This window comes from Molothrus ater, chromosome 8, assembly GCF_012460135.2.
Source record: "Molothrus ater isolate BHLD 08-10-18 breed brown headed cowbird chromosome 8, BPBGC_Mater_1.1, whole genome shotgun sequence".
Taxonomy (NCBI): Eukaryota; Metazoa; Chordata; class Aves; order Passeriformes; family Icteridae; genus Molothrus; species Molothrus ater.
The window spans coordinates 31,257,619-31,270,837 of record NC_050485.2 but is presented as its reverse complement, the minus strand read 5'-3'; the positions used below and the strand labels follow the sequence as shown (position 1 = coordinate 31,270,837).

The 13,219-nt window shown below is 46.0% G+C and overlaps 1 protein-coding gene across 3 annotated transcripts in view; it reads left to right on the top strand.

The window, feature by feature from the left end:
* Nucleotides 1-2,031: 2,031 nt before the first annotated feature.
* FGFR2 (fibroblast growth factor receptor 2) overlaps nt 2,032-13,219 on the top strand; it is an 81,288-nt gene continuing 70,100 nt past the window's right edge. For 2 of the 3 annotated variants that reach the window (XM_036385655.2, XM_036385652.2), the window contains exons 1-2: nt 2,032-2,427; nt 6,655-6,911. In XM_036385655.2, the coding sequence (XP_036241548.1) occupies nt 6,737-6,911 (175 nt within the window). In that variant the 5' untranslated portion in view covers nt 2,032-2,427; nt 6,655-6,736. The remainder of the gene's footprint in view (nt 2,428-6,654; nt 6,912-13,219) is intronic. The other variant, XM_054515612.1, reaches the window with a different exon arrangement.

The following is a 13,219-nucleotide window of genomic DNA, read 5'->3' as shown; positions in this document are numbered from 1 at the left end:
CGCTTGAAACCTGGAGCTGTTGTTCCTATTTCAGTTCAAACTGTCACCTTTAGTTCATGATGGCTTTACTGCCCTTGCTCCTGAACCTCAACAGATTGGGGCTTATTTACCTATTCACACTCTGCTGTGGAACCTCATTAATAGGCTTATTAGCCACACCATTCACGTGCAGGAGGGCTCACAGAAAGGATCCCAGCCACTTTGAGAGGAGGAGGAAAAAACTGTAAAGAGATTATGCTCTCATTCAGCAGCCTAACTGCTATGAAAGGCTCCCTGGGCCCACTGAGATCTCTTGAAGCCTAAATATGATGACAGAATTGATCTCCCCCCCCCACCCCTTTAATTCCAAACATGCTTCTGCTTTTCTCAGATTGAGGAGCTGGGCTGTTGTGGGCCACTTTAGGAGAATGTGGCTCATTTAAGAGAAAAGGCTGCTATTGATAGACTGCTATCTTTTCATCCTCCAAAAGAATAAATTCTGACAAGTGCTTCCAGACCTTGGAAATAGGTGTTCTGATTTGTCATTTTTAGTGGAATGCTTCCTTTTCTTTCAGAGTATGCAAAGATATCGATGAATGGGGAAAGGTATTGCAGCTTCCTGTGCCAGACAATAATTTATGTGAGAATGTGTTAACAATGTTTTCAATGGGCGATGGACATGCCCGGTGCTGGGAAAATTGGATCTTGACTGTGACATCTCAGCTTCTCAATTAGAACATTCAGATGTCTGTTGCTTTAGGAACAACAACAACAAAAAAAAACCAACCCCAAAACCAAAAAACTAAACCTGTGTTTCCAATCAATTACAAATTTGTCTGCCATCCCTCATAAAGAGTGCAGTAGTGGTGGGAAAATACATGCTGGGAGGTAAGCACATACTCTACAGAAAACTTCTTTTCAAGTTTTTGGTGTCTAGGTGTGTGTAGTCTTATACTGCGATGTGTGCCCTCAGTCCTTGAAAATCCCCTTGATCAATACTGCACACAACATATAAAATGTACAGTAGAGCTTAAATAAAGTAACATTAAATTGATCAACACTGATTAAATTTGAGACAAGCACCACTTATTGATTTTGTTGTCAAGCTGACTCTACACAAGCAAGCATTACACAGACTCCATATTCAAAACCTTTTAGTTGATGGTATCTAAAGCAAATGTTTTATTAAGCAAGGATCAGGCTAAGCGATATTGAATTCTGAATACCCATATTATGCAGTTTTAAGTCTGTGTGTCCATACAAATGAAGTTTGCATAACTTTTCGACAACTTTTCCCATTTGGGCACCACACAGGTATTAAATGTGCACTCTCAGACCAATTCACGGGGCAGCTGGAATCAAGCTTTGGACTGAGAAGCTCATGAGAGTGACTTTTGGAGCGGTCTTATCCGACCACCCTCTCTAGATGGAACTGGCCACAGGCCAGCCATGGCTTCTGAGCCAGAAACACTTCAGGAGAGATTTCGAGGACCGCTTTTGAGCTGGCACCATTTTCGTGTGAGGATGCAGATGCTGGCCAGTGCCGGGGTGCCGGTGCCGCAGCCCGGGCTCACCCTCAGCGGTGGTGCTTTCCGCGCTCCCCACCTTTCCTTTCCTTTCCTTTGCAACCCGCTGGAAAACTTTCAGCGGAGCGCCCGTCCGGGAGCTGCGCGGGGTTCCTGCCCCTGCAGCCCTGCGGTGGCCCCGGGATGAGCCGTCCCGCTCCCCCGGGCAGGCAGCACCCGGAGCGGGGCGTCCCCGCTCCCCTCCTGCCCCTCTCCGGCGCTGCCGAGCGTTCCGGGGCCGCGCCGCGGGGGCATCCGCGACCCTCGGGCGGGGTGCGGGCTCCCGGCTCCGCAGCCCCGAGGGCCGGGCGGGGGAAGGGGCTCGGCGGCGATTGGCAGAGCCCGGCAGCGCCGTCCAGGAAACGGCTCGGGTTGCAGCGGGGGGAGTGACCGGGGGAGGAGGAAGGAGCCGGAGGAGTGCGCCGAGAGGGGGAAAGGGGGGAGAGAAAACCCACCTCCCACCCGAGGGGGCTGTCGGCGTGACAAAGCTGCGGCGGCTCGGGGCGGGCGGCTGGATGGAGCGGAGCGGGACCCGCGGCGCGCTGCTCGGCGATGCCCGCGCGGGGGAGGAGGCAGCTGGCGCCGGGCACGGCGGGCTCGCCCCTCTGAGGCGGTAGCCGCTGCGGCCGAGCCAGGGCACGGCACGGGACGGGGCGCCGGGCCGGCTCCTGCCTCGCCTCGCCGCCCTCCTGCCTGCCCCGGGCGCGTCCCGCGGGGGATGCGCGGCGCTGCGCCGCTGCGGGCTCGCCAGCCGGGGCCGCCCGCGCAGTGACCGCGGCCGCAGTGACGGCACTTTCGCCCCGTCCCGGGAGCCGCCGCTCGGCACCGCGCCCCAGCCCGGGAGCCGCCGCGGAGCGGAGCCCGCCCGGCGCTCTCGCCGCAGGTAAAGGCAGCGGGAGGGCCGGGGAAGGGGCGGCCCCGGGCAGGGCTGGCTGGGCTGGGGGTCCCGCCGTGCTCTCGGCACCGTGTGCGCGCTGCAGCGGGGCTCGGGATCCCCCGGTGCGGGCTCGGGGCGGGAAGTGCCGGTGTGGGGCTCGGGGATCCCCCGGTGCGGGCTCGGGGCGGGATCCCCGGTGCGGGGCTCGGGGATCCCCCGGTGCGGGCTCGGGGCGGGATCCCCCGGTGCGGGTCTCCGTTCTGCTGCAGCTGCGGCTCGGGCTGTGGTCACTCGGTGGCCGCTGCGGTGCGGGGGGAAGCCCGAGCAGCAGCGCTGTTCCCCTGCCTTCCCCGCATCCCCGCGGGTGTCTCTGGGGACGGTTCCAGCGGTGACAGCAGGACGGGCAGCACGGGCTGAGTGAGGAAGGGGGGCTCAGCCCCGCCTCGGTACCGGCCCCGGCTCGGAGCCCGGTGCTGCCCCGCCGTGCTGCGGGAGCACAACCGCCCCGTCTGAGATAAGGAGGGAGAGAAATCAATGAAATATATATTTAAATGCAAAACGGCCCCTTCGAACTGGGACCCATTATGCGTTTGGTGTGAAACGCTATCAACATTTAAAACTTTATTGTCTCCTTTGTACCAAATCCCTGTAAATCTTCCACTAGCCTTTTCTCATTTTCATCTGAAAAGCCTGTTTGGGCTGAATAGACAGCAATCAGCAGCCTCTGGACTTCTCCCGCTCTCTGGAATGTCAATTAAAATGCAGATTTTTTTTCCCCCCCCTCCCCGATCTCTTGGTGGCAAAAGACTTGAGAAAAACAGGATAGTCCTGGAAAGCAAATGAAAGAAGTTCAAACAATGAAAAAGTACTGAAGCTGCCAGCCGGTTCCCATTAGTCCTTCAGAATTAATGTTTAATAGCTGTGATGCTCAGATTTGCTTGGAGATTGAACTCTGCTGATGAGTCTTGTTAGATATATATGTGTATATATGTTTTTATAGACGGATGTATATTTCTGAATTTTCTGTCCATACACAATTCCTCTGTCAGTGGAATTGTGTACATAAAGCTGTTAGCTTCAAAGCTTCATCTACCTGGATTTTTCTGACGAAGCTACTGAGCTTTTAGAGCGCTTGAGGTTTCTTTGTGGAGGGAAGATCCATATTTCACTCAGATTTTGCTATTCCCCGCCTAATTGAGAAAGATGCTGAAAAGTTATACAGTGAGCAATGTATTGATTTGGTTAACATACTCTACAAATCGTACTGTCCCTGGGGAGTGATAAACATCTTATAAACAACAATGCAAGTAGATTAAAAAGAACACTGAGCATTGAATTTAATTAATGCCACTGCTGAACAAGTACTACTTGTTTGTGTGTGCGAGTGTGTTTAAACTGAAGTACAGCTTGGAGGAATTTGGTTGGGCTCCCAAACCAGTCTGCTTTCCCATGCTTGTCAGTTTGGCAAAGAAAATTTGGGCAGGTATGTGACGAGGTGAAAATTGACTTGATGAGCGAGTGGCAAGGAGAGCCATCAATCAGTGGGGGCTGACAACTCCTCCCCAAAGTGTAGGCTGAGAAGAGAGACAGAGTTCCCTTTCAAGGGGAAAAATAAACACTACGTGTGGCTTTCACTGAGTCTGAGACTCCAGGAGGGATTATGGTATTGTAGTCAGGAAGCCAGAATTGTGGAGGCCAAAAAGCATGCTGGGGCTGTGTTCCAAACATTGAGATAGAGGTACATAATTATCCAGCACAGGAGGTCTTTCCAGGGACTCGTCCCCCAGCAACTCTGGCAATTAAACTACGAAAAGAATTTGGTTTCGTTTCATCTTCGCTGGACTCCACTTCTTTTGGGAGAGGGCAACCCTTGAAGCCCGTTTGCTGTCCTGGTGGTAGAGTGCTTTGGCTCCATGGATGGGTGCAGAGCTTTGATTTTTGCGTTGCTGCACCTTCACAAGCCAGGATTTTGGGTTTGCTGCTGCCCTGTGGATGAAGAATCTCTTCTTTCTGCCGGCAGATGTTGAGGTACAGGAGGCAACAAAAATCTTCAGGTGAGGAGATGCGTGGCCGAGTAGCCTTGTGCCGCACTTCAGGCTTTATGGTGAGGATAGGAACCACAAATGTGCTTTCAGTGGGGTTTAGTGTAGTCTGGAAACTGCAGGAATGTCAGTGGAATTAATGCTCTCGGAGTCTGAAATACATGCTGGCCTTCTGGTATGTTTTCTTTCTGCAAAACCATGATGGGATTTTGCATTTATCAACGTAGACTTTAATCGGAGTTTACAGGATGATTTATGGAAATTAAATCAGCATTACACCCAGGCTGTTAATTAGGGGTTTCTACCCACTTTACAGCTGGATAAACTGAGCTGCAGGGCTGTGGCTGCCAGACAGCGAGGAGGGCAGTGGACTTGGGTGGTGGCATCCAGGGGGGTTTGCTCCAGTCCTGCTCCACACACAGACTGGTCCCAAAGACAGAGCTCTCTTCAGCTCTACACCTGCTCTGTGCTTATTTAGAGAAGGGCTGGGCAAGCTCTTGGCAAATGTTTGTGCAGTGGTCTGGTGGTGTTTTCACTGGAAATTTAATGGTAGTTGCTAGCTTGTGGTCTGGGGTGCTGGAGCCAGGCTGAAATCTTTACAGGAGGGACAGGGCTTTGAGGTGATACCCACCGAGTTGGGAAAAGCTTGCCCTGAAGTAGCAGGGATTCACCTTGTGTTGTTTTCCTCAAGTGACTTCTTTATGCCATCCAAAACCTGTTTCTACTGACTCCAGAAGTTACTGTGTGTAGTACCCAACGTAAAAGATGCCTCAACAGCGTTTGTGAACTTCGTGGCAGCTAGCACAAGGCTAATAAAAATCAGAATCAACTTTTTAAATGGTTGGCTTTATAAAAGGAGAATCTGTGTCTCTGTTTCAGCATGCTGAGGTACCACACCAAATCCCAATGACAAGGAGTTTGGAGGTTTACTTTATCTCTATACTCTCTTACTTTTTTTTTTGTTTTTAATTTTCAAGTGTTGAGGGCAGGAGGGAAAAAGAGGTTTTGTGTTATTTTTTCCCCTTCCAGACAAGCACTCTCCAAATTTCAGTTGAGTTTCATCACATCTAAGATGAATCATTGACCAGATTAGAACAATTGCTGCAGTTACTTTTTTTATCCATTTACTGAGGTTTTACTTTTATTTCTGAAGCGGAAAATCAGGTCTAATTTTCTGCTTGAGCTGTTAAATCACCCTCTGAGGAGGATGCTCTTCTGACCCTCACCTGGCATCATCTCAGTGTGGAGGCAACAGGGTCCCCTGAAGGGAGTGCCAGTTCCTTTGGTGCCACTTCTCTGTCAGACCATGGCTGGGTTACCACTTAACTCCATCCATTTAAATTTGTTTTATTGTGAATAAGATATATTTTTCAGAGGTGGGAGGAAAAAATGTCTATCTCAATAAGCACCATTGAGAGACTGAGCAAAGAAAGTTTTGTGCACATAGCTTGGCATGCATGGATGGAAAGTGGTGCTGGGCAGGTCTCCTGTGAAACAGGAATCTATACCATATTTTATACAGATTTTAATTAATGCAGTGTAGCAAACCAATATCACTGCAAAGACTTGAGCCTTTCACCTGCCCAGGACTCAGGGGCTTCCAAAGGACACTAAACTGAGTCAGAAGAAGGTACATCCATGGGGGGAGCTGGAAGTCCTGAGTTGAAATAGTCTTACAGATTTTTCCAAGTCTAAGCAGTATGTTTTTTCAACTGTTTTTCTTGTGGAAAATTACTGAATTCCTGCAAATTCATCTGTCTGCAGAACTGCCTAGGTGAAGGAATGAAAAACAAGGCAAACTTACATAAACCTTCAAACAATAACAAGAATATAATTTGTATAATTGTGGTAATTTGGTAGCATTACAGGTTATGTGCCTGCACATGTGGGTGCCTCTCATTTTTGAAAACCTGTATGTTTTTCTGTCAGTAAAATAACTCTCAATATGTGCTGAGAAGTGATTTTGTGAAAACAAGGAGGACTTGGTTACGCCTCAGGTGATGATGGAAACTGCTAACAGAAGATGAAAAGTCACTCACTTTTCACATATTCTTGAAGCTGGAAAACTATTTTTCCCATCCTCCTGCTCCCCTCCCTCTCACCTCAGCTCTGTTTGAGGCTTTATGAAGGTTTTTGGTTTGTGTTTGGAGATGTTTTTGCTGACAGTGTTAAATCTCTCTCCTCCCCGCAGCAGCAGCCGTCGTTCCAAGGGAGGAGGCATTACCCTGGCCGAAGGCACAGCTTTCTCTCCATGCTTCTCTAGAGGTGCTCAGATGGGATTAAAGTCCACATGGAGATATGGAAATGGACCAGGAATTTACTCTAAAAAGATGGTCAGCTGGGATTCGGGTTGCCTTATCTGCCTGGTGGTGGTCACCATGGCTGGACTTTCCCTGGCTCGACCTTCATTTAATTTAGTTGTTGAAGACACCACGGTGGAACCCGAAGGTAAATCACTCTCAAATACTTAATTCCTTAAAAGAAGTTAATTTTAAACGCTTGGACATCTGAAATAGAAGTCGAGATCTTTCCGTGTGCTCTGGTAAATCTAAGGCAAGTAACAGAGCAGCCCTGGAGAGTTACGGTTTCTGACTTTCCCTGCTCTCGCCCGGGCTGTGTTTGTACAAGCGTGAGTTTGTTTATTCTTGTGCAAGCCAGTGGTGTCAGTGATTTCACTTGGGACTGTCATCACGTTGTATAATCAAAGTGTACAGATGAAAGTTTTCAGGAATGGGTCTTTAAGGAAACCAGTCCGTGGCACTTTCGTGCTGTTGTGTGTTGCTGTCTCAAGGAATGAAGTGGATGAGTGGCTGCTGCTCTTTGGGATTGTCTTAACCTGAGGAGTCCAGAGAAAAATGAATCTTAGTCGTTTTCATTTGTGAATGTTTAGTTTTGCCAGGCACTCTGCAGAAATGCTGTTGCAGCTTTGTTGGTGTTTGTACTCAGGACAAACTTCCACTGTCTGGATCACAAGTTCTGAAGGTGTGAAAGCTGAGATCTCAATAGAATGGCTGGAGTTTATTGCTGTGAGAGCAAAGGCCAATCTAGACCTTCACGTTGAAAGAGGTGTTTTGATAAAATCTCCTATTTTAAGCCTGCACTTGTTGGTATGTTCTTCTAGGTTTGTCTGTTCCTCAAGCTTTGCAAAGTGGTTTTCTTCCCTGGAGAGCTCAGGAGGGGCTGCTTTTTTATTGTTGTGGGCTGATTGTGTTGAAGAATGATTTTACTGTGTTGTGCTGGATCATTCCTGCTCTCTGAGCATCTGGGGGAGGAAGTGAGGCTTCTTTCATAAGGTTGTATCTGTCTTTTGGAGGAGTGATCACAGTTCCAATAACTCAGCTGTCAAGCTGATCTAATAGTCCACAGAGCATTTCTGACCTGGCAAGCTTGCTGCAGAGAGTTTGGCCTTTACACATTCTACTACTCATGTCCATGGATGCAGCTTTGTTTTTATTTAATAATTCTTCATGCAAAACTTATTTGCTTCTATTCCACTGCCTCTAAAAATAGACGTCACCAGCTAACGCATTTTTAGAATCCACTCCAAGTACATTTTTATTGATGGCAGGGGATGAACTATTTAGAGATGATGAGCCCTCTTCCCTAGCAAACGTTCCTGAAAAAAAATTCTCAGAGAATAGCAATATTGTCATCTGTCAGCCACAGAGATTGTTGATAGCAAAAATGCTTGCGTTTTTTTTTTTTTTCTTTCAAAGGTAACCTGAGATTTAAAAAAGAAAAAAAAAAAACCCAACTCTTGTTGCCACTTACTGTATGATTTGTTAATTGAACATCTGGTGCCTTTTTGGCTTTTCAGGAGATTGACAAAATCATGAATAATTCTGGTTTCAGACTAGCTTTGTAGTGAGGTCCCCTAGTTTTTAGGGTTAAGTCAGAAATAATGTAATTGAAGACTGGTGAAGTGTCTTACAGGAAGAAGAGTAATATTTTTTGAATGGTGGCTGATAATTTTGCAACTTTTCAGGGAAAGAATAGCTTTTATTTTGGAAAGCATGGTTTGAGAATGTGTCTCTTACACACTGAATATATTGGGGGTTGGAATCTGGGTTTTATCAAAGAGTAAATTGTTAAAAAAGATTTAAAACTTCTTTCCTGGGCAGGAATGTTACGGGTGTGAAACAATTTTAGATGCGAGAACCCAAATCATTACCAGAAACAAGGAAAAAAAAATCAGAAAACGCTTCTAAGTTAATGGCATAATAAGAGCTTTTATACTGCAGAATACAGGGAATTGTGTGGGATTTATATCTGAGATTTGGGAAATAAAACCTCCTTTATGTATTTTATTAAACCCTTTGATAAGAAAAAACAAACCAAAACACAACCAAGTTTTTACACAATCTCCTTCTCTGGGTTCTATCACTGCCACCCACAAACTCTCCAAGCCCAAACCAAAAAAACCCTTCAAAAAAACTCTTCAAAGACAGAGCAGACTTCTTTTTTAATTTAGTAAATGCCAGAACGTTTTGGACACAGCTAATCTGGGGGGTCAGGTGCTCCAATAATGTAAATTTTCGGTGGGGGTGCTGGCTGCAGTCATTAGGGCTATGACATTTCATGCCAGCTGAGGAGGTCGGCAGGGCCGTGACCTTTGGTGACATTTGCTGATCTGCTCCTGAGTCTTCCTTCACGGACATGCCCTGAATTGTCTGCATTTATTTATTTATTTTTAATACAAGGTGCTTGGATTGCTATTGTTTATTGTCTTAGTGACTCAGACTATTGGAAAAGCTGTACACAACATTAACAGGAATTGAGATTTGTTCCTTTGGGTGTAACAGAGAAAATACCTTCTCTCAGCCATGTGTAACTTTAGGGGCATTTGAAATAATTTTCTTCAGAGTGTCTGGCTATGTGTAAAAAATACTGAAGTATGTGCTTTAGTTCAAGCAGTATTTATCTAACAGGATAATCAGCTGATGGATATGTGCAAGATGTCATGCATTAAGGGAGTGCTGTGCTTTTTGGCTCTTCTCAGTCAGTCTTGAGTAAATAAATCTCCCTCTGTGACCATTGGGTATTACTCTGCTCCGTATGAAAGTGTTTACATTGAAAATGGCATCTTGATCCATTGTGAGTGGTAACGTTGGTGCTGATATTGTGGGATCCTGAGCGTGGTGGATCTCAGCTGTGGTGCTTTATTCCCAAGCAGTGATGGCAAAACCTGGGGCTCTTGAGCTGTGTGAGCAGAAACAGGACCTGTAGGACTTCTGTGAGGACTGTCAGCTCTCAGATTATATCTCACATCAAGTGTTTACATACATGTTTTTTGTCCTAGGGGAGCAGAGAGACTTTTTCTGCTTTTAAACATTTAGAAACGAGCCTCCCCCAGCGTGTACAAAGGCACCATTCTCTGAGCCTGTGTGTGCCCAGGCCTTTGATGGCAGCCAGCGTTTCACAAGGGCTCTGACCGCACACATGGGCTCAAGGCTTACTTTGTGAACTGAATAATTAGTTTGGACATATATTTGATAAATAGTGAGCTCTCCCTTGACCTCCCCTTGCCCAGGCTGTGTGTTATCACCCTGCTGGGGAGCTAATTTGGTCTCTTACCCTCATGCAATGCCTTGACACCGTCCTTGGAGCACCCACTCGGAGCCCCCGCCCGGTGTGGTGACAACGCGTTTCAATTCTTTTAATTTAGGTCAAATTTCAAAGGATTAATTTAAGCTTTCCACAAGGGACAGCCTATTTCTGTGTCCTGTGGAAAACACAGTAGTTCAGAGTGGTCCTAAATTTGGGAGGTTCCCAGGAGCAGCAGGGAAGGGGAGAGATCCCCTTTAAGGGGTAACGTGTGCTTATGGTGGAAGTGAATAAGGAGTTTTTCTATGGGATTTACTCAGCCATAGCCACTTGCTGACACTAAACAACATCCAAAAATAAGTATGTTCAGCACAGCACCCTCCTTTCTGCAAAAATGTTGAGTAATATGAGCAATGTACCTTCATTTCTGTGTAAATGTTGGCAGTGCTTAAAGATTAACGTCACCTGTGGTCACAGTGGTCAGCACTGTCCACTTGGAGCTCCTTCTTTAGCTGCTGTGACCTGCCTGGGTCAGGATGTGGGATTTTGTAAGGTGCTCCAGTGAGTGGAGGAGGGATGCTGTGGTGGTGGGATGTCCCCTGTCCCGCTCCCCATCCTGGGCTGTCCCCATGGGTTGTCTCCAGCCAGGGCCACCCTGCTGAGAGGTCACAGGGCTGGGGGGGACCCTGCACATCCATCATTTTCCTGGGACAGAGGTGGTGTAGAAGCACCAGAATGCTGCTTCTAGTTTGGTAGGAAAAAAATAAAGCAAATGGTTCACCCAGGGTTCCCTTTTGGCTGTTTTATTTTGGCTTTTTCTTTCTCAAACGAGAACAGCGGCTTTGATATCTGTGAGTTAAATTAAGAATTCAAACCTATTAGTTAAATCAGAGCCGGCTTTATCTTTTTAATTTCTTTTCCTTTTAATTTTATTTCATGGAAGGGCAATTATTAAAGCCCATTATGGAGGAATGTGACATCCCCACAGCTTCGGGTGAGGGCTGGCTGCCCTTTCAGGGATCTGGTTCAGTAAGTTATTTGGCCCAGTACAGGATTTGCTAGCTGAGATTCTGGGGAATTGTACAAGCAGCCAGATTAAATCAGTCTTAATGTGTCCATTCTGTGTTTAAAATCTGCACCCCTTTAGCAGGGGCATGGTCTTGAGCTTCAAACTAATTGGACGTGGGTAGGGTTGTTATTTACAGTCAGTGTTGATGAGACACTGGGAGTTGGTAGTCTCTCAGTGTGGCTACTATTTTGCAAAGTAGCAGAAATAATTGCATGTTTTAGGCTTATCTGCCATACAGCTGAAGCTTTCTGAAGGAGTATAATGGTTATTAACTTTTGGGAATTTGATTCCTTTAGTGAGGGTTTGTTTTTTTTTCGGTTTTTTTTTGAGCCAGAAGATTTTCGAAGATGCTGAGTTGTGAGGTTTTTTTATCTTTTTATTCTTTTTTTTAAAACCACTTGTATAGATAAAACCCCAAACCAGTGGCCGACTCCAATGAATGCATAGTTTCCTAATATTAAAATAGTTCTTCCTTGGCAGGGAAATAGCAACAAATTTCAGGCCATAACAACTTTTTTACAGGCAAATTTGAAACCTCTGAAAGCAGAATTTACAATGAAAATGCTGACATCTCCAGTTATGCAAGGTTGTGTATGCATGAGAAGATGGACTATTGTGGTGTTTTAATAATAACCATAGCGTAGCTCTTAATGAGCTTATTTCTATTTCCAGCTTCCCAGCTTCACTAGAAATGATCTTTAAATGGCTTTAAACAAAAACATTCAGAGATTAGTGTTTTCTTAAAGTGAGTATTTAGTTTTGGATTGGATGGAAATGCTAGAAAAATACTGAACTGTGTCTTTTTCTGTCATTTATAGGGAAAAATTCCTTATTGGAAGTGTCAGATTTTCAAGTGTTTAACATTTTGAGACTCTTCAAAACTGAAGTTTTTGAGTGAAAGAGACTTTCTTCGAAGCAGCGCTCCTGAGCAGTTTAAGTCTTGTGTTTTTAAAAGAACCATCACCCACTTCGGCAAGTTATGTCTTGTCTGTGTGTAATAGCACACCTGGTTAGACTAGGGGAGAAAATTTATTTCAGTGTAATTAAAGAAGTGCAAAATGCAGGCTGAAAAGGGACCATGAATCCCAGCTGGACAAGTGGGAACATCTTCTGCAGAGGACTCTGATTTGTGTTGGTGGTGGGAAACAGGGCAGTATTTGGTTTGGCACGGAGCCTCCCAGTGTAAAATCATCCTCTGAGCAATTTGGGGACTGATTTGGAACTGAGGCCTTTGAGTTGAGGTCCAGCACATTGCAGGGTGTGTTTGCAGTGGGGTTTTTTTTGGGGAGATTTGGCACAGCATGCTCCCCAAATCACAGCCGCCGTCTTGCAGTACCAGGGACTAAACTGACTTTTAAGCTGATTGAAAGAGAAGTTGGAGCAACTGAGCAACTTTGGAGCGACTTTGTAAGAGTCAGATCTTAAATAAGGACCAGATTTGCAGGAGTTCAGCAGCCAACAGCTCCTGTTATAATTACGAAACGTGCACTGGGAGTGCCAGAGCTGTTCTGGAAGTTTGGCCCTTCGGGTTTCAGTCGGGGCTGGGAGCGTCAGCAGAACTGCCTTGGCATTTGCTCCTTGGGGACTGTGCTTCCCAACCAGGACAGTTGCAAAACAAGATTCTGTAAGAGGAGTGGATTTTTTTTTTTAATGTGGACCTTTCTTTTAAAACTTTCAAAACCACCTTATAATTCATAAACCGATTATGTATGTCTCCAGATTGTCCTTTCCCATCTCTTAATTATCACTGGTGGTTTCTTTGGTGTTTTTTTTTTTTTTTTCCCCAAAGAATCCTTTTTTAATGGTTTTGTTTTTCCTGGACTTCTGAATATCAGAGCACCTGATACTGGGATGCATCTTGTGGGCTTCATTTTCTGCTGGTTCAGGTTTTTGTGCCTCTTGTCACCACACAAATGCAATTATCCATATCAAAGAAAGGGACAGAAAGCTGAATTCTACAGTGCTGCTTTGTTCACTTGCTGTGCTATTATTATTTTAATTGTATTTTTAAAGTGACTGTAAGTGAAAGCATTTGGTGAACCCCAGTGAAGCTGAGGAGTTGAGGCCTGACCTACTTTCATTCCCCTCCTCACTCGTTGCAGGTTGTGTGTAATTATTGCTTTTCCTCCCCCACAAAAGAACT